This window comes from Choristoneura fumiferana, chromosome 18 (genome assembly GCF_025370935.1).
Source record: "Choristoneura fumiferana chromosome 18, NRCan_CFum_1, whole genome shotgun sequence".
In the NCBI taxonomy this organism is placed as follows: domain Eukaryota; kingdom Metazoa; phylum Arthropoda; class Insecta; order Lepidoptera; family Tortricidae; genus Choristoneura; species Choristoneura fumiferana.
Window position 1 is genome coordinate 13,747,294 of NC_133489.1, and position 22,091 is coordinate 13,769,384.

Genomic DNA, 22,091 nt, shown 5'->3' on the forward strand with positions numbered 1-22,091 from the left:
CTGTTTATAAGATTTCACTATTTTTTAGACAAATAATCTCAATCGCGTCTTGGCACTTTTTACTAAATATTTTTTTGGGATATACTAGATTAAGATTACAGTCTCCATGTTTCCTTATAAATGTTTAAGCAAGCCCAACGCATAAGGTGTTGCGCCTTTAAAAAAACTCGTATGATATTAGAAACGGGCAAAAGTTGATATTTGTCACCATACCAACGTATTTTATGATTTGTAACATTGAAGTCATAGGCGATTTAAGTCATAATTAGGTCAAAGGAAATCCAACCATAAGAAATATTTGTAACTTACTTCATTAAACCGTATTTAGATAGGCTCTTAATGGAACAAAGTCTTATTCAGCTAAATTGAAAATACAAACTGAAATATAGATGCACAGAAAAACCAGAAAAATAAGATCAGCACTGGGAATCGAACCCAGCAGGTCCTCGGTATTCCGTTCCGTAAAAGTAAAAATTTGGAATTGAAATAAAAAATACAAAAAGATTCCAAAAAACCAATCTGATTCAGCTATATGTTAAGGCGCTAACAAGGCAGGGTCAGCGTCCTGTAAAGAAAGGCCACAATTCCTTTCACTGCTCTCACAACTTTTCTATAAGGGGAAGTTTTCATATTCCTATACACATTTTTACTAGTGATTTAATAAACGATCCTTGTATACAGATTGCGCCAATTGGTATAAATACGTGCCTAAATGTCAAAGTTCAAACGAGGAAAACGGCTCTTTGAATCAACCCCGGGCGAAACATGTTCTCTTGAAAAATCAATCTTTCGTCAATATTTTTGTCGTACGAGATGAGATCGACTCGTAACAATAACAAAGCTTGTCGACTCAAAATTATGCGTAGTTACGTATTTCTACATAGTTCCACCATTTTTTAAAGGCAATTTGAAGATAGAAAGCAATGTCAATCAGTGGCAATAGCATTCGAGCTTCTAAATTTACTAAGGTAGATGTAAGCGTAATATGTACAGTTTGTGGTAGCACTACAGCTTAGGCGCGGCCGGCGCGTTCCCAACCAGTTTAATGAAGAGATTTGGCACGACTGCACGAGGCTTAACGGTGCCTATCTCTCGACGACTATCTAAATGCATTATTATATCTGTCTGTACAAACGTGTGATATATTATGCACTGACGTGTGCTTGATTCGAGTGCAAGTACTCACGAAAATTGCTTAGCGTACTTTCAAATTTTGAAAAGAGTCAATTTTTATCCACTACGTTCAGCGTTTGCAGGTTTGGAGTAATTATTAAAGAATTTCGTTTAAAAAGGACAGTTCTGATTTTTATTACTCAAACCACCATAAAACGCACGCCAAACCAGTTTTTCATTTGGCAAGCTCGAGTAGATAATATATATTTACGGGACCATCGTTGTGATATTTTTCAGTATTGTCGACGCAATTTCCGACTTTACGAGAGCTATTTTATATAATAACAAAGCAGGTAAGCCGAGCGAGAATTCGCTGCTCTCATCCTGCAGCTCGCGACTTCATATTTAACAGTTTCACTCACATCACACTTATATTTCATATTTAATTTGGGCTTCATATTTATTGAACTCTCTACATGGAACGTTGCACCATTTCTTGCTGCTGAGCTGAATGATGCACATTAAGCAAATGGATAGTCATGAATCTCAGTTAGGTACCGAACAGGTTGAAGGTGTAAAACTCAGCGGCTGTAGCAAGAAACCTGCCGATCACGGTACATAATACCGTTTTGTCATGCGGCAGTTTGGGTTCGAGAGCGTACACTGCTCCTTTACTCCTATATCACCCCACACACGTACATTTCGTATTTATGTATAGTACCGGTTCATGACGACAATGGCAACGCTACTTCCAATATTCCCTCATTTGCATACTCCACTCTGCGTCTGTCGTACCTCTATTTTACTTTAACGTGAATGCTTTGCGGTGTATTGATGAATCTATACCCATGCACTTTATAGCAATAGCATTAGCCAAGTAAAACTATGGCAAAATACAACTGCAAAATGTGATTTGTTAAAATGGAAATATGTTTTACCAAACTATTTTTTTACCTCTGGCTGGATTGAAATTTTGTGGAACTACGAGTAAATTACCTACTCAATATCTACCCAAAAATATATTTCCAATTTTACATTATTGTCAATTTACTCCTAAAAATTGGAAAATACGCGACCATAGGCGTCTCGAGGCAATAGTGAAAATAAGTGCAGGAAGACAATTACAAAAACGCTGGAAGCAATCCAGCGGGCGTGCTCTTAATTGGATGAGACCACTTCCTCTAAACGACATCTCGCTCTGCTCACCTACAACGAGATACCCTACTCTAGTGCATCATATAAAAAAGTTCCTGTTTTAAAATGAAAAAATAAACTGCACCGGTTTTACAGGAAAGTATTCAGGCGGAACAGCACAGGTAATAGTTACAAAATACAAACCACTTAAGCACCTACCCATTGCCATATTCGCTATTTTCAAAAAGAAATGTATTTTTTCAGCAGCAGGTTTGTGTTTTTCACTATTTATGTATATTATTGAAATTAAAGTACCTATGTTATATTTCACAATATATGTATTTTAGCGAAGCGGGAGTGCCAAAACAAGATCAATGAAAATGTTCTCGATAGATTTGAGCTCCAAAGCATCGCTCAAATATATTTTATTTTTCAAACTTTAAGAATTCATACTAAACAAATTATGAATTTAATTATATAAACTGGAATAAGCATTTTATTTTTTACAAGTTTACTCTTTATGATTCTTGATTCTTGGGCTCTACAGTAAACCAGCGTTACTCCATATAGTGTGCGGCAACACATGCTGAGTGGAGACCTTTTTGGTATCCTGTCGTATCACCAAGTAACATACTTACTCGTACTTTTCACCTCACTAGCTCGAAAAAGCTGTCTTTATCCTTCGAAATCTGCGTGGAAAGTCGTTTTTTATCCTCTTGGCTGGAAAGTTTTTTTGAAATTCGAACGTTATCGTGAACGGCTGCCCCCTTGGAAAAACGTATCGACCGCTTACTTTCACAAACTCGTATCTAGTCACAAATTTGTTTTAGAATCATCTTTATGTTAAGTACGATAGAGTGTTGATTTGTTGTATACAATTCAGGTAAATACGAGGTTGTGGAAGTAAGCGCTGAATATTGACGTCTTCAACTGTTCACAAAGAAAGATCGTCATTTATTGTTGAAGTAATATTTAAATCTGTTACTTAATCTGTTATTTTATTCTTATTACTAAACATTTATTTAGTAGGTAATAATAATGCTCATTTCAGTTTTCTGAAATTATTCCAAATGCGTCTATAATAAAAAAAAACAGAACAAGCAAGAAGAAAATAGATATAATATCAAATCATGAAAAGAGATTCGGAAACGCACCCGAATGAAAAGCACAATGACACGTTTTGAAACGTGGTTTGTCATAGATTATTTCATTAATATAAATGCGTTAGTGTTTTCATTCTTGTTATTATTGTTGTTATTTATTAATACCAAAAAAATAGATAACATTTATTTACATTTTGTTCTATTACATAAGTTTTTTCGTCTTTACTCACAAAAAATAACAACAAATAGGTAGATAGATATGTGGTCAAATTCAGAACGCACCTACCGGAGGGGGGGAAAAAAGTTCACACTGTCAATATTAAGAATTCTAGTAATAATTATTTTAACTTTAAGTAGGTTTAGTGCATACTGAAATGTAAAAAGGACTGGCTAGGCTAACTCATCAACGTCCAACCCAAACCCTAGATCTAGAAAGCTTTACTTGGATTTCAAATTTCCCTCTTTTTATGAAGACAAGAACGTGGATGCATTTTGAGATATTTCCATGGGATGAGAATTCTGCGATTTAGAAAAAGCCACTGGCATAAGCTAGCTGGCATAGGTTAGCTGATTTATATGAGTGTTCAATTTATTTTGTTCCATTTACTTACTATTTTTCTCGCTGTTGTGAGGTGAGAAATTGTGTGTTCTACTCGGCTGTAAAGTTGAGTAGCATCTCGTGCCTTTGAAACCCTCGTCTACGCTCAGGATTCTTCTTTTGAACCACTCGCTTCGCTCGTGGTTCAATCCCAGAATCCTTCGCTTGTTCGGGTTTCAATGCAACAGAACAACTCACGCCAAGCCAAACAGTTACTTTCCAGCCTTGCATAACAATAGTTATTTGTTATGCAAGGCTGGAAAGTAACTGTTTGACACGAGTGCTTATATTGAAAGTCGAGCAAGCGAAGGATTCTAGGATTGAACCACGAGCGAAGCGAGGGTTTCAAAGGCACGAGATGCTAAACAACTTTACAGCCGAGCGAAACACACAATTTTTCACCTTACGACAGCGAGAAAAATGTAGATGGAAGAAAATAAATTGAACACTCTTATATATATATCGTGATATTTATTTATTTACTCTTATAAATCCGTTTCAGGTTATGCTAGCTAGCTTATGCCAATGGTTTCTTCTAAATCGCAGAATTCTCATCCCATGGTAATATAAAATACATCCACGTTTTTGTCTCCATAAACAAGGAATTTCGAAGTCCAAGTATAAGTTCAGCTTTCTAGATCCAGGGTTTGGGTTGGACGTTGATAAGTGAGTTAGCCAGTAATTTTTACATTTAATTATGCAAGTAGCTAAACCTACTTAAAATTAAAATAATTATTAGGTACTAGAATTGGTAATACACCTTATTGGTGGTGACCTTTTTCCCTCCGGTAGGTGCGTTCTGAATTTGACCACATATCTATCTACCTATCTGTCGTTATTTTTTGTGAATAAAGACGAAAAAACTTATATAATAGAACAAAATGTAAATAAATGTTATCTATTTTTTTTGGTATTAATAAAATATAACAACAATACTTATCTAATAACAAGAATGAAAACACTAACGCATTTATATCAATGAAATAATGACAAACCACGTTTCAGATCGTGTCATTGTGCTTTTTATTCTCGGGTGTGTTTCTGAATCCCTTTTCATCATTTGATATCCTATTTTCTTCTTATTTGTTCTGTATTTTTTTTTGTAATTATAGACGCATTTGGAATAATTTCAGTAAACTGAAATGAGCTATATTATTACTAGATAAATGTTTAGTAATAAGAATAAAATAACAGATTTAAATATTAATTCAACAATGTAAGAAGAACTTTCTTTGTGAACACGTCAATATTCAACGCTTACTTCCTCAACCTCGTATCTACCCGAAATGTATACAACAAATCAACACTATCGTTCTTACCATAAAGATGATTCTAAAGCAATATTGTGGCCAGATACGAGGTTGTGAAAGTAAGTGGTCGATATGTATTTTCAAGGCGGCACCCGTTCACGATAACGTTCGAATTTCAAAAACTCTTTCCAGCCAAGAGGATAAAAAGCGACTTTCCACGCAGATTTCGAAGGATAAAGACGGAGTGAGGTGAAAATAACTATTTAGTGCTAGTTTTAGTCTTATATCTATTTTATTATTGTAAAGTGGTGTTACTTATGGAGCCAAAATAAATCTCTTTCTTTTTTTTCTTTTCTTTCTTTTTTTTACGTTTGAATTCAATGCCACATACGATTTTGTGGTAATATTTTCGGGGGCCTCGTATTAATGTGTCCAATTCAGTACAATACAAGGAACAGTATAGTTACAGTACCTCTGTGTGGGACAAAAATCATACGTATGTCTTAAAAAAGATAAATGCGCTTTTCGCCTAAATCATAAGGTTACCACGGAAGTGACTAAATGCTGTTCATATATAACGTTCATTAGCAATGTTGTTTACCTATTTGATCTCATAACCAGCTGCCTTTGCGCTAATTGCTGGGATGTCTCTGAGTTTTAGCCACATTTCTTTTTAAAGAAATGACAAACGAGGACAATTTGTAAAACTGTTTAGACTCAAATGTCTAAGTTCTACTTAACTTTTCTATCGCATGATCTGCTATAATCGCTTAGTCACGATTCTGGGGAACTGCGGATAAAACTGTGACAGTGACACGTTATTTTACAAAATGATTGAGTGAGAATCAGACCAGTGTTAAGCTACCAGTTCCTCATTAAATAAATTGTATGTAGAAACCGATTGATAAAATTTAAAACATAATTGTGCATAATTTCTATGTTTTTCATTAATATAAACTAAATGTCCTATAAAAACGAACTATTCACATTCTTTAATTAAAAAATAAGTTGCTAAAAATACCTAATCAACAAGGTAGACAAATTCTGTTCTGAACGATTCAAACTAAGTACAACGTGAGAAAGTTATTTTCAAATTATTTACCTTAACAAAAGAGCGTAGGTACATATTCTAATCATTGTAGGAGTAGGTATTTGTTATACAATCATGGCATCTATTTTTTATTTATTGTGACGTAGATTCAATGAAAGTGTTCTCTATTGTAAGTTTTCCTGTATAGTCATGCTGATTTAATTGCTAATGTTACAATAGTATAATGTGGCATGAAATACACACACACACACACACACACACACACACACACACACACACACAAGATATATATTTTTTAGACTTAACTTATCTACTTAAATAGATTTAGGAATAGCACAATATGTTTAATATCGTGGGACCTTGTGTGTGCTGTGTAGCGCTAGTTTAGAGCAGTGCGGTGTAGCAAGCAATCCGAATAATTGTTGAAAGTTCGAATTTAGACCCGCACGTAACGCTCATTAAACAATCCTGGGTTATTAAGCCAAGCCCGACTCTTATTAAATTAAACGCGGTCTCGGAAGATAAGTAAGATCTGTCATTATTTTATTAAGTTTCGCAACTTCTGTCTCTGGCATTGCGTCACTTAATTCCGTATCTTTTTATAAGTTCTCCGTGGTTCATTCCAGTCGCTTTGCAGTAAGGATAATGCATTTATCTTATCTTGGCATAAAGAAAACTATTATTGTGGCATTATTTAATAACTCGCTAGCCTTTCTGCGCAGCGTTACCAGTAAAAAGCGTATGTTTTTTAATGATAAAAAAGAAAGTTTTATAATCAACTACTTAACTATATTTCAATAGAATTTGTCAATTTTCTAGACATTTAAGACACCCTATATAACGTGGACACACTAAATTATGTGTCCCTGTTTGATGTGATTATAATGTAAAAGAACTGAAAAAAAAAATGGTTTTTTGATTCCTTTTAGATTATAGTTACATCACCAAGACCTAGACAATCCGATGTTCATATAAGTTGGCTGGAAGTGTCTACAGGATTGTCAGATTCTATTGAAATGGAGTTTAGTTACCATAGACTAGACAAGAATTCCCCTGAAGCTGAAATCCATAAACAAATTTAAAAAAAAACTGTCATAGTGCATTACTACATATTTTAGTATAAACTAAAAAGTAAATAACACACAAAGTCGATTTAGGTACATTCCCACCTAAAATCCCCGAAGTGACAAATGGCAAAAATCATAGAAACAAATCGATATCCTGTTAAAATATTCTATGGCCAATCAGGTCGACTCACATTAAAACAATCTCAGTTAATATGGTCCAGTCTATTTGTGTCTTTAAAAAAAATATATCACTTATTTGACTAAAACATTTAAGGTTCAAACTCTTCCTAATACCTACTCTGGTGTATCACCTGGTGTAAGTATACTATCACTGTATAATATACAAGAATTGAGACAAAAATACTATTGAAACATTGTAACCAACCTTCTTGTAGAAAGTTGTGGCGCGAATTCGAGATACCGAAGTAAAATGGAATATAGATGAATAATGAAAATCAATGAGGGGAAGTAGGGTTACCATTCGTCAGGATTTTCCGTGATACGTCGTGTCGTGTCGTCGCCCGGATTTGGCGGTTATGGCAAGCTTAACTTTGGCCTGAAATAATGGCGGACGTTTTGACTTACTAAGCAGATTAATTTACTCTCCAACGTTAATTCCACATAGTCGTAACTTTGGAATACTTATCATTCTTTTCCGAGTTCAGAGTTCCCGAGCCAGTAAAATGATGCATATTGTATTAAACAAGTTATTTATAAGTGGAGTTTAGGTGCTTGTGGCTTTGAAAGTAAAAGTAGAAACCCTGACCCCTAACTGTAGAGGTAGGTACCCCAAATAACAAACTAATGGTTGTTTTTCTATTCTTAAATTGTTATTAGCTGCTGTTACCTAATAACAGTATTTAATACATAGGCGCAAAAATACTAGGTACTTCTGTTTCTTAACAACTACCTAGTCTTAGTTATTTCTGACCAGTGTAATTGTCTGCTCCAGACTATTAATTTATTTTATCAGCATTTTGTGTATATCCGCTACTGGCCTTGGTCAGCAATAGACTCTGTGTGTGACACACTTATTACGTGCAATTGATACGAATTGACATCAATCAATTTCAAAACAAAACAATATTTATTCAAAAGTAGTTCAATATGCCCCAGTATCTAATAACTAAATACGAAATATGAGAGCAGTTCAGGAATTAACCGAAAATATACTTAATTTAGAAGTTCAAGAGCGCGAGAAGCAAGAATCCTCAGAAATTACTAAATTAGTAATTTCCCTGCGTTCCTGAACAACATTTACCGGTGAAAGTTGAAACACTTTAAACGTGTCTACTTTGAAGAAGAGCACCAAAGTTTTGTAATGATGATAAAGTATATTGTATCTAACTGTGTAGGTGTAAAGATGTATTTAAGTAATTGTTAATACCAATGGGTCGTGTTTAAACTATCAAATACGTATCATATTCGCGGTTACTTATCCATTTCAGAACAACAATATTTTTATTCAGTTCCCGCATTCCCATAGATAAATTACTTCACGCAAGTTATATTAGGTTTTCTGTATTGACATAGGAAAATTACTTCCTGTGTTTGTTTGTTAAATCCATCAATTGATGAATTAGATTGGAATGTTTCGGTAATGAGAAATGTTGGAAATTAAGCGGAGAGATAATATCAAGATTATTTTGGATTGAATATTATAATGTAGCAATGTTTATTCGCGATATTAGTAAAAATCAAATTATTAACGACAGAAATCCAAAGTGGATCCAATTGAACATTCGTCGGGTGTCTGTTGTCCGGCTTCCAAGAAACATTAGTAATGGCATTTAGACTTGTCAAATTCGATGGTGCGCTGTCCTACTTACGTTTCTCCCTCCAGAGCCACCCCAGTCCTTAAGTAAATTAAGCCGGTGTAAAAATATAAGAAAATACTCTTTTAATGAATAATCGCGTAATATAGCGTCAAAACCAACATTTAGTTAGGTTATTACCTGCCACAGCTATTTTAATGTGTCGTAATACTTAGATACTTATTTTTGTAATTTCGTAAGTTATTTCTTGCCGATATGAATTAACTGCATTGCTTGTTCAGTGAACTTTATCAAATTTACAAAAATACGTTTAACAATTTTAATATCACAAAGGTTACGGGTCAAGTTCAACAGCTCTTACTAAAAGTTCAGTGGAGTATGTTGACAACTTGAGGTGGGTACTGAATACTGAATTAATTTGGTATTTAATCCAGGACCGTCAATTGTTTCAATTTTATATCACAATTGAAACGTTAATCATAATTGAAAAAGACGGCTTTAATTAATTGCTGATTTACGATGTTTTTCTGAAAAACATTTGCGATTGCCTGTAATTATCCCATGAACTACGAGTAAAACCAAATGCACCTTGCGCGATGTGATTATATTCTTGGAGTAGCAAAATAGGGTTCTAATTCATGATATGGACCACCGCGAAGTAAATCTTGGTTTAGTTAGTTGTGTACCAATTTCTCAACGTGGCGAAGTGCAACGAAAAGCAATGAGGACACGTTTTATTATATTTGAGGCAGGCCAGATTCCCATACATAATAAGACTAGGGTAAAAGTTACTCACTAAACCTTGTGTAACTCTCAAGTTGGACAATTTATTTTGGTTATATAAGCACGTGCGGCGTCACAGCTTTCCCGCGGGGTCAGATCTCTGGTGGATACGTGCCCCGGAGTAAATCTTAGGTCGCGATGAACTCGGGATACGACTGACTTATGCTAACGAGTAATCCGTGCACCTAATGCCTGCACATCCATCGGCTTCGCCTTACTTCCATCATTAAGGTCTAAACTCCAACCTCTGTCCCTAAGTAAAGAGCTTTATCCCAGCTTAATGCGATAGGTATGTAATGTAGACTACAGTTTGTTAAACGGGAGTTTCTAATGACGGTCAGCATTAATTTGGTCGCGTTTTCCTGCCGCCTGGCGCCATTACTTTGTTTCAGAGCACTACGTGCGGCGAATTAGTTACATAATTCATCAGAAGAGTCGCTTATGACTGCCGTAGGCCGCGGGGCCTAGGCAAATGTCAAGAAGCCGCGCTGCTCTTCAGCGTATATAGCCTTCTTAGGAACAAATATAAATAAATAATATTTACGAGAGATATTTAGGTACATTAATTTGAGAAAACGACTCGATTCTCTAATTGTATTGTAGGAATAGCAACGCAATTACCTACAGTAAAGTGATGATTAAATATAGCAATTGTGACTACTAAAACCTTCTCAAGGCTTCTGAACACTTTTGAACCTTTTGAATATCCAATTACATTGTAATAGTTAACTCGTGTGTTACTCGTGGTAATTACTTTTAAGACAAATGTGAATAATTTAAAAGCTTTGCGCTATTATGAAATTAAATTAATTGGGCCTTACCTTCACGTTCAATGTTAGCAGCGGGAACCTTCACCGGCGGTTGCGCACTCAGCCTTATTCCTATGAGACTCAGTTCAGCACTCACCTACTTTCGATCACGTTAAATGCTTCGAACAAAGCATTCAGTTTTCCTTATTACATTAACGCACTTAACAAGAACTAAATACTTTTAAGGAGAAACAACACCGCCACTTCTTATGAGCTTCAAACCACAGCCATCCTCGTGTTTTTAAATGTTCCATAAGTTTATCCGATTAGAACTTCATAAGCTCGTGCAATCCTTTTGTATGTGCAGAAATAAAAACACGTTCTTTTAAAACATCCATTCCTATTAAATGTGGTAAATAATTCAAGGTATTTTATTGAACTCTTCACAATGGGTACTAAACAATAATATCAATGGATTCACGTCACAAAAATAAAAACGTCACATGGGTCGTAGTAAATCCGAGAGAACCGGCGCGGCGCAAGCGCTTCAGCTACGGTCGGCTAACTTCGGCTCTCGGCGTTCGTATAAAAGAAAAACAATCTCTTCTCTCCCTCGCACCTGGGTGCCGGGGACTCGCTCTACCTTCCTTCCTTCATAGATGAGATCAGTGAACCACAAAGAAACAGAAACGGCTCTCTCGGCCGGCGGGTGGTAGGGAACCGGTTTTGCATTTAACTTTTTAGTCCTTAGGAATAAAAACTCATGCATAGATAATCAAGAGCGCGCAGCGTCGTGCACGAAGCTTTACGTAAGGGGCTGAACGGTGGAAGGAAACTGTTACTGAACGGAAATGGACAGGGGCACTCATTATAATAGTAACACGGAGAGTTAATATCGCTAGGACTTTGAATATTGAACCGGCTTGGTAACACTATGTTACTAAACTCGGCCCCAAAGCACCAAATCTATTCAGCTTTCGGTCATGGGTGGTACTAGTAGTCTTCCTTATCTTTAAAATAAAATAATACCTTATTGCTTTAACGTTTAAATTTTAAGTAGGTACATACAAAGTACCTAAATACCTACACCATGTTCAGCGGTAAGCAAGTTAACGTACGATTTTGTTACATTAATTTCATCTGAGCTGTTAGACATAACGGTTAATTAACTAATCAGCTATTAAATAAGGTGCTCTCAGAGCTGGAAAATCGAGCTCGGTCTAGATTTTAAAGCTCATATCTATCAGCCTCGATTTTAATGGGTCACTCTAAAATTACTGCACCTCTAGAATTAATTCGGTTGATTTAAAAATACTTAGGGGCAGCAATTGTTGAATTTATAAAACTGGTATGAAAAATAAAACGTATTAAGTATGTACCTATGTAATGAATGGATTCTCTATTTGTAGTAATATTTTTGGAATTTTATTATAAAAACGTATGCAACTTCTCAGAAACGAAATTTGGTTTAGCCAGTCTGTAAGATTGGAACTTTAAGCTTCCCTGTGTTTCTAGTAGCCTTTGGCTTATCGGCGTTAGTGGGAAAATCACATATGTTCTTCCTAACATACATGATTATTTCAAAAACATAAAGCGACGGCGGTTAGGATACCCGTTTCCTTAAAAAAGAGCTCAAAAATTCAGGTGTCTTCAAATTATCTATATAGCTTAAGTACTTACGTGACAGTTTTATCCCGGAAAAATGTATAGTTCCCGCGGACACGATCGAAGAAAGATTGATCGTTTTTTCACTGACCACATCGCGGGCAACAGACATTATACACTCGTACTAAATTTTTTAATTGTTTCTGATTTTTCTGTCAACTTCAAGCTGAAAGCAATTTCCGGAAATTACATTATGACTCAAATAACCATGATAAATTAACTCTTATTTAAGTATTATAATTAATTGATAAATTATTTTTACTTCTCAATACCAAATACGTTCACAAAATATTCGCAACATCACTAAAATGCATCTAGGTAAAGATTTATTTCGGGCTGCGTTCTATAAACCTCGAAACTGCAAGAGCAGAGTCCAATCGGAAATCAATTAGGCGGCATGTTATCAGAAAGCTGACCGCGAGCTGTAAAGTAGAGGAAAGCTGCGCTTGCGCCGGATGACCCGCAAATTCTGCTCCTAACTGCTATTTCTTATGACTATTTTATCTCTAGGTACGATATTTTTTAATAGTAGGGTATAAACGCTTTTTAGTAAAAGTAAGAGGTATTTTGTTTACCCGAAGTGGAAACAAAAATATTTTTTGGGAACCTATCCAGAGCATCTAGTTGTATTGGTAGGTAAAATGATAATAAAATCCAAACAATAATTCAGCTGGAAAATAAACAGATTGACAGTTATACGACTGTGCTGTAGTGTATACGTTTAGCATTCTACTTGTGGGCCAATGAAGGTTCGAAGACATTTACTCGACGATTTCTCTGTTGATAAAACAATCTAGTTATTGAGTCTGACGTAATAAATACAAATATAATTTTGTCTACCAATATCAAAACAACAACCAGGACTAAATTGTCTATTGCTAAAAGGTTAACTTCTACGGTAATAAAAAGTCGCAGGTTATGTGCATGGCAGCTGGTTCCTCCGAACGAGTCGACTTTCTGCGTTGACTCGAAGGCGTAAGTCATATAATATGTTGGTTTTATAGCATGAAAGTTGGACGACTCTCTAAATCTCTTTTATGTATTAACCTTCTTGCCCTATTTAACTAAAACATTGTTTTTTTTCTTACTCAGAAGGCATAATTATTAACCCGTCATGCGTCCTAGAGACTACATTAGTCCCTATTTTTTTTTGTGCGGGAAATGTCCTTCAGATTACAGTACCCCTAGTGTAATTTTTCGGTTACAAAATACGTCTCGATCGCGTTCGCGTAAAATCTCAATTTGTATGGAAACACGAATATCGCAAACGTTCCGCTAGAGGCGCTGTTCGTGTTTCCATACAAATTAAGATTTTAACGCGAACGCGATCGAGACGTATTTTGTAACCGAAAACTTACGCTAAGGGCACTGGTAGTCTCTAGGACATTTCCCGCACAAAAAAAGTTAAGGACTAATGTAGTCTCTAGGACGCGCGACGGGCTAAGAGTGAACTGCCAAGTCACTACAACGAATCTGAAAATCTCAACGATGACAAACACGCTTTTGATTTTTCTAATAATACTCAGCGGCCCAAAATTTGGCCCACTCTACATACAAAATTGCCTATTACTGCATACAGTTTATAATAAATATAATTAATATTTAATATAGTATAATATAGTTAATATTTCAAAATTATAAACACATTTTCTGACATATTTAGACATTTCCTCAAAAAGCTATCCATAAGTATATGCAAAAGTTTCGTTTCCTGCAACAAGTATTTTACCAGTTTTGTGTCCCGATAGTCCTTTTGCACAATCAGTGCGTCGCACGCACGTCGTCAGCTGCCACTTCTGAGTTTGGAAGCCGGCATTTTTCTTTATCCTAATACAGCCTACACTCATTGCCGTTTATCTCTGTCTCCTATATGGGGTAGGTTCAATAGTTCCCGGTAAAACTAAAATGTGGATGGATGCCTTGTACGGTAAGGAAACTTCGTTGAGGATTATTTCTTTGTTTGAAAATTAGAACCTTTAGTCTGACGTGTTATTAGAACTCTCCAAAACCATAATTTTAGTGACCAACCTAAATTAAAACATTTAAGGGTTAGAATTACACCTCTCCATTTCTTCCGTGGATGTTGTAAGAGGCGACTGAGGATATAGGTTAGGTTAAAGTATACCGTAGGTGACAGGCTACAACCTGTCACTATTGTACCGTTTTTGTCAAACTTAAAACCTGAAATTGTTAAAAGTAGGGTAATGGAGGGAGTGACTGGCCGGGGCGCCAGAGTTAAGTAAATTGGCCACTTTCAGAAAAATATTGGTTTTCTTAACCTAGAGCCCTACCATATTAAAACGCTCTAAAAAGAAATAAAACAATCTGTTTAGCTTTTTTTCGTTTGCATCGTTTCGCATCGTCGGTTAAAATATACGCCTTAAACCTATAACTAAGTGTTACGCGCGTAAGTCATGACGTGTTTAACATTCAAACAACAATATTGGTACAATTTGTGAAATACATCCCCGCAGTTAATTTACTTTGCTTGCCAGAGTGTACAGTTAGTTTGAATATCGAAGATGTTTGTATTTGTTGTTCATTAACTTAGGTTAGATTTATGTTTACGTTTACGTCCCAAGGCGACGCCTCGTTGTTTTTCAATTTCCCTAAGGCGGCCGTCTGAACTTATCAATAACGGAAAACATTGCTTGTTTATGTGATTTCTAACAACGGAAATTTACTACAAACTTCAATTTTGAAGCATATTTCGTTTAAGATGCACCACGTTACTAACGATAACTTACGATATGAATGTATGTACGTTAAACCAGACGTAAACTCTGCAAAAAATACTATAACCAAAAATTTACTTAACGGAACACTTGACTGTTGGTTTAACATGATCATCATTGTAGCAACTTAGTGCAACTCTCTTTTATAAATAGGTAAGTGTACCTTCGACCACGTCATGTAAAAAAATCAAAATCTCGAGGCACAAACAAACATCACTAGCGTGCGACCACGCTAAAATGCTGCGTACTAATGGATAAGGGGAAAATTTTATACAACAAGTCCATAGTTATAAATCATGGTTGAACTGTACTCGTGCCTACACATGTATCTCTTTTGCATACATACTTATCTACATACTTACTTATTTATGTTATACTAGCTTTTGCCCGCAGCTTCGCTCGCGTTAAATTTTGAGTAACATACATTTACTTTCTGCGATCCTTTTTTCGTGTTTTGATTAATTTTCGGAGGATTACATGTAAATACAAATACGGACAGATTTTCTTTTAGACAGATGGTGCAAATTTTGTAATACAAAAATCAACCTACATCCGTAATTAATTATGATTCTTACCAGCTTATTCGTTTTATCCCGTGGGATATTCGGAAAATCTTTGAAACAGTTTTTACCTATTAGTATTATCTTCCTATATGCCAAATTTGAAGTCTGTGGCGTCACGGAACCACGTAAAGAAAAGTTTTCGAAGCAAATGGACTGTATGAGGAGAAACTGATTAAGTTTAGAATGACCTAAAAAACTGGACCCAGAAAGATGGGCTTTCGGTTAATACTGCCTTTATCATTCCAGATTAATTACAAAAGACTCACCATGCCTTTCCTCTACGATAGCGAACCCGTGGAAAGTTTTCAGCAGTCCAGGCTTAGGTCAAATCTAAATGTCTTAAAAAAGTCACACGTACGCACGGATTACACAAAATAATATTCTTTAACACAGCACAACTAAAATGTTCTCTTGATGTAGTAGGTTTTAATTAATTAATAAAATATAGAAATAAAATGTGCCTTCTTCTGGCGAGTTCAAATTGACACTAGTTGCGCGCGCAGACCATAGCCAATACCTTCGTAGGCTGCGTTTCGTTTCAGTCAGACTTAGCGCAGCGCTTTTGCAAATTAAAACTAGAATAAAAAAGGCGATATATTGAACACCCCCACCGAAAGCACCATGGAGCTTTCCCACTAAAATAAGAGGGGTTCATTAAATGAATGAAGATATGAATAAAAAGAAAAAAAGGTTTTCCACCTCTGATAACTAAATAAATTAACGTAATTACTGAAGTACCTATCAGTTAGCATATGGCAGAAAACTAAGTTTATTTACAGGTCTTTGGAAGAGCCTTCCTTTGGACCGAAGAGTTACCTTTCGGATAACTCCATCCAAGCCAGGATGAATAATTTCAATTTTGGCAAGAGGCCAATGATATGAATTGACTTGATCATCTTTGACAAGAACTATGTTACCTATTTTTAGATTAGGTGGAGATGTGAACCACTTTGGTCTTTGTTGCAAAGTATTTAAATAGTCCTGGCTCTATTTTTTTTCAAAACAGTTGAGAACAGTATTGCAAATTTCGCCAACGTGACAAAATTGACTAACTGGAAACGTCAGTGAGACTATATTTTGGTACAGCAATCAGACTCTTGCCTAACAGAAATGCCATTTAAATTGTAATATTTTGTAAGGTTCGTTTGTGGCCTTACATACAAATATCTGTCATAATAATATGTTATAAGTTTACAATCATGCGCTTGATTTAAATCGTGGGTGGTTAGAACGTCCTGATTTTCAATAGTTGCATCTCTGCGAAACCTACGGTATAATTTCAAAATTCGAGCTACCGTTCTTTGCAATTTTGAATAAGAAGAAAACTGATTGCAAACTCTTTCAAAAAATTCCACTTTACTCTCTTCGACATTTTGTTGACTTAACAAATTAAATGACAAGTTGCAATTAGTTTTCATTTCCGGAATTTCCGATTCGTTCTTATTGAAATAAAACGAAATAGGCCAATTTTCCCTATTTTCGTACATCCAAGCAGGACCTTCAAACCACTGCGAACTACACGCTATGAACTGCGCGGGAGAAACGCCACGTGAACTAATGTCTGCCATGTTATTTTCGCTATTAACATGACGCCAGACGTGAGGTGGAAGCACCTCTATAATTTGAGTAACCCGGTTACACACAAAAGTTTTGAGTTTATACGCGTCAGTTTGGATCCAAGACAGAACTATCGACGAGTCAGTTAAAGCGGTAATGCGAGTGACGTTAACACGCGATAGTGATCCTACGATATACTTCATTAGTTTGCTAAGGAGTGCTGCCGCCATGAGCTCGAGCCTGGAATAGTCACCAGCTTCACTGGAGCTACCTTGGATTTAGCTATAAGCAGCCTACACTTGACTTGACGCTCACGTCGTGAAATAACGTAAATCGACGCGGCGTTACCTCGTGATGATGCGTCACAGCACCCTACTAACTCGCATTCAGTTACCCCTGGAAGCAGGACATGGCGCTCAATTTGTAATTCTTACAATCTAGGCAGCTCAGAAATAAATTCTAGCCATTGCTGACAAACATCGCTAGGTAGCTGCTCATCCCAACCGATGCCTAACTTCCAGAGATCCCGCATTATGCATTTCGCGACGAAAGTGCATGGAGATATAAAACCCACGGGGTCATATATCGAAGCTAATATTTTTAAAACAGATATCTTGGTCATAACTGAGTCTTGCTTATTTACGGAAAAACTAAATGCGTCAACTAATGGCGCCCACATCAGACCTAGAAGCTTTAAAGAGGCGTCATTTTTGTCCTTTTCGAAAGAAATGCTAGTTTCGCGATGTTCTACAGGTAAGCGCTCGAGTAGCTCCTTGCTATTACTGGACCATTTTTTAAGAATAAGTCCCGCTGATTGAAATATATTTACCAACTCGTCTTGTAGTGCGCATGCTTGTGAGAACGTCTCACACGACCACAAGGCGTCGTCCATGTAGATGCCTTGTCTTATGACAGCAGCAGCAGAAGGGAAACGTTCACCTTCGTCGCTAGCTAACTGCAGCAAAGTCCGTATAGCAAGAAACGGCGAGCTACTTACACCGTAAGTTATCGTTTTTAGTTCGTAAATCTTAATGGGATCTATACAATATATGTTGATATTTCCTATCATTTTCGCGTATTAAAATCGCGCGCTACATTTTACAAATATCACTAGCAAAGCATTTAATCGAAAGTTGGTTAATATGGACCCTATATCACGGTATAGGTTAGGCCCAGATAACTGAGTGTCATTGAGAGAGACGTTGGTACTTGTTTTCGCACTAGCATCGAAGACTACGCGTAAAGGTGTGGTGGTACTGCTCGGTCTGAGTATACTGTGATGCGGAATTAAATATCTACTAGGCTCAGTACCAGTATACAACTCCATGTGATCCAGCTTCTCATATTCTAGCATGAAATCATTGTACGCCTGTTGTAATACTGGTGAGCGTGCGAGTTTTCGTTCCGTCGCTAGAAGCCTGCGCTCAGCGGCAGCGCGCGAATCCCCGAGCGGCGGGGTTTCAGGCACAAATGGTAGAGGAACGACGTATCTACCGCTCTCGTCGCGGCTATGCTCGTTCGCGTAAATATCCTCTGCCAGCTGATCCAGCGGACTAAGTACAGGTTTGCACGGCAATTCCTCTACTTCCCAAAAATCATGCAACGTTTTGTCCAGACTTTTCTCTTCACAGACCGATAAGTGGAAAATTTGTGAGGTTAATTGAGAATCATAGTACAGTTTTCCACTTACTACGTAACCAAATACTGTCTCAATAACATTCGGTATATTTGACTTAATGTTGACCGGCTTGTCTTTAATTAATTCTGACACTACATCGTTGCCTAATAAAATATCAACAGCTGACTTTTCGTAGAACAATGGGTCAGCTAAGTCGAACCGCTTATACTCTTCCACAACCTCGTACGGAAACGAAATGTTCGGCATTTCCGAAGAAACTTTGGCTACCACTACCATATCTACCGCAAAACTCGGAACGTCCGATTTACACGGTTTTATGTCGCAAGTAATAATACCATAGTTTTTAACTACTTCGCCGCCTAGTCCAGACACGGTAAACGGACATTTGTTGCGACGCAGGCCCAAACGTTGAGCACAATCTAACGTAATAAACGAGCTTTGAGCACCCGAATCTAGAACTGCACGGCAATTCTGCGGTTGACCCGCGATATCAGCAATGTGTATGCGAGTAGTACCTAACACAACACCATAGTTTGCGTCTTCATTCACGGAATGAAGCGATTCTTTTAACGCGACGTCAGTATCCGCATCGACACTCACGGAGTGTGACGGATTTATCCCGGCTACGCATACGTTAGAGCGAGATGGCTGCGACGTCAGCACGGCTGACGACGCGCCTGCGTCAGAAAGGGGCGGCTGCGGCGTCAGCACGGCTGACGGCGCACCCGCGTCGCGATGAAGCAAATAATGGTGAGGCGAAGAACATACTCCACAAGTCATGTAGCTTCTGCACTCAGAAGAATCATGACTAGATTTTAAGCAATTCGTGCATAACTTTAAGGCGTTGACACGGTCAATCCTATCCTGAACTAACAGTTTACGAAACTGTTCGCACCGGTAAATCATATGATTTAAATTACAATGCACGCATATCGGCTTTTTAAAGTTATGAGTGTCGTTTCGAGTTGTAGTCAAGCCAAGTTTAGGCGAAACCTGGGAGAGATCGTGAATTTTTATAATACATGTTATTCGATTGAGTAGGCTTATAACTCGGTTGCGGTGTACTAAATTTGTTTGGAATAAAACCAGATTTTGTGTTTGTTTTGAGTTGACGAAGAAGCGGTCCAGGAGCTAGTACTCGGGAAAGTATGTTCGAGTACTTTAATTAGTTTATTCACGAAATCAATGAGTTCTTTGAAAGTCGGCAACTCGTTTTGATCCCGGCTTTCTTCGAATAACTTTCGCGTGTGGCTATCGAGCCCGCGTAAGGCAATATGGCAGAATAGGTAGTCATCTAAATCTCGAATTTTCAATGCTTTAATAGCTTTCAATGAATGGTCAAAAGTTTCAATAAACGAAGTCAAATTCGCGACACTATCTTTTGTCAGCGGGGTAAAGCCCAGCATTCGGTCTAAATATCTCCCGGTCAATGCCCTTTGATCATGATACTTGTCTAATAAACTTTGCCACACTACGGCATAATTATTAGCAGTGATCGGAAGATTTTTTACCATATTTAGTGCGGAACCCTTCACACATGACAACAGATAGTGAAATTTGTCAATGTCATCGAAGCTACGATTATGTACTAAAGACACGAAAGTATCGTAAAACGTCGTCCAATTTTCAATCTGACCATCGAATTCGATCAAAGTAAGCTTAGGCAATGACGGCCTACCTAAATTGCTCTCATTATTTGTTTGACGTAAATTCGCCGACTGCTCCTGGTTTAACTTTTCACAGTTCAAAGCTACTCGTTTGCACGCATAAAATAAATCGACAAAACTCTCTAGTACGCTTGTCGAGGGCTTAGAATCTGGTGACTGTTGCAATTCAAGTACAAAAATATTCATAACAATATTTTCGAAGTCGCTACGAGCGTCGTCGAGTTCTGAATACTGTACCAAAAATCTCTGCACTGCCGAATCTAAGCTATCCATTCTAAGTGCTTTAGATAAATCATAAGCCTTTGAACCTTACTGAACAGATATTCTTTTTTTAAATTTAAAATTTTTAATTGTGATTCACAATCTTCACCCTCTATTATTGGCGCCATTTTTAAATTCTGTCACGGACAAATGAATTACAATGGACTTGCCAACTTGAAACAAAAAAATGAACTCGCCCGTGTGCAATTGCACACGTGAAAAAAATGTTTTTAGATGATTATTTTCAGAAATATAACGAGAATACGATTCACGGTATAATGGGCAACAGAATAGTGTAACTTTTTAATAGAAAATTCGGATCGGAGGCCAAAAAATGTGGCGTCACGGAACCACGTAAAGAAAAGTTTTCGAAGCAAATGGACTGTATGAGGAGAAACTGATTAAGTTTAGAATGACCTAAAAAACTGGACCCAGAAAGATGGGCTTTCGGTTAATACTGCCTTTATCATTCCAGATTAATTACAAAGACTCACCATGCCTTTCCTCTACGATAGCGAACCCGTGGAAAGTTTTCAGCAGTCCAGGCTTAGGTCAAATCTAAATGTCTTAAAAAAGTCACACGTACGCACGGATTACACAAAATAATATTCTTTAACACAGCACAACTAAAATGTTCTCTTGATGTAGTAGGTTTTAATTAATTAATAAAATATAGAAATAAAATGTGCCTTCTTCTGCGAGTTCAAATTGACACTAGTTGCGCGCGCAGACCATAGCCAATACCTTCGTAGGCTGCGTTTCGTTTCAGTCAGACTTAGCGCAGCGCTTTTGCAAATTAAAACTAGAATAAAAAAGGCGATATATCGAACAAAGTCTTTAATATTAATAACTACGGAGTTAGGGCCACTTTGAAGCGAAAATATAAATCCCATTTTATTCCCATATCCCATAGGAATTTAAGAGCCGTGGTGGCCTAGTGGTTTGACCTATCGCCTCTCAAACAGAGGGTCGTGGGTTCAAAACCCCGGCTCGCACCTCTGAGTTTTTCGAAATTCATGTGCGGAATTACATTTGAAATTTACCACGAGCTTTGCGGTGAAGGAAAACATCGTGAGGAAACCTGCACTAACCTGCGAAGCAATTCAATGGTGCGTGTGAAGTTCCCAATCCGCACTGGGCCCGCGTGGGAACTATGGCCCACGCCCTCTTGTTCTGAGAGGAGGCCTGTGCCCAGCAGTGGGACGTATATAGGCTGGGATGATGATCCCATAGGAATTTTGATAAATCCTGAAAATTGCTTTTAGCTGTTAGTATTACCTACTTGCTCGCCAAATTTGAACTCTCTAATAATTATAGTTACGGAAAAGGGTCATTAGTTCAAGTTAAAAATACAAATCCTTTTTTTCACTATCGCGTGGGA

The 22,091-nt window shown here is 37.0% G+C and overlaps 2 protein-coding genes across 3 annotated transcripts in view; both read right to left on the reverse strand.

Moving 5' to 3' along the window:
- Positions 1–22,091, reverse strand: part of LOC141437612 (semaphorin-1A-like) — a 143,156-nt gene that overhangs the window by 98,688 nt on the left and 22,377 nt on the right. Inside the window, exon 1 of one of the 2 annotated variants that reach the window (XM_074101058.1) lies at positions 10,696–11,161. The exons of the other annotated variant lie outside the window; for it this stretch is intronic. The gene's annotated coding sequence lies outside the window, so the exon portion shown is untranslated. Of the gene's footprint in view, positions 1–10,695; positions 11,162–22,091 lie in introns of those variants that run through there. 2 annotated transcript variants of the gene reach the window in all.
- LOC141437539 (uncharacterized) lies at positions 17,354–19,562 on the reverse strand. Its single transcript, XM_074100970.1, has 3 exons — positions 18,455–19,562; positions 17,973–18,181; positions 17,354–17,383 (listed from the first exon to the last, which is right to left on the reverse strand). The coding sequence occupies exons 1-3, from the start codon at positions 19,560–19,562 to the stop codon at positions 17,354–17,356; spliced, it is 1,347 nt and encodes a 448-aa protein (XP_073957071.1).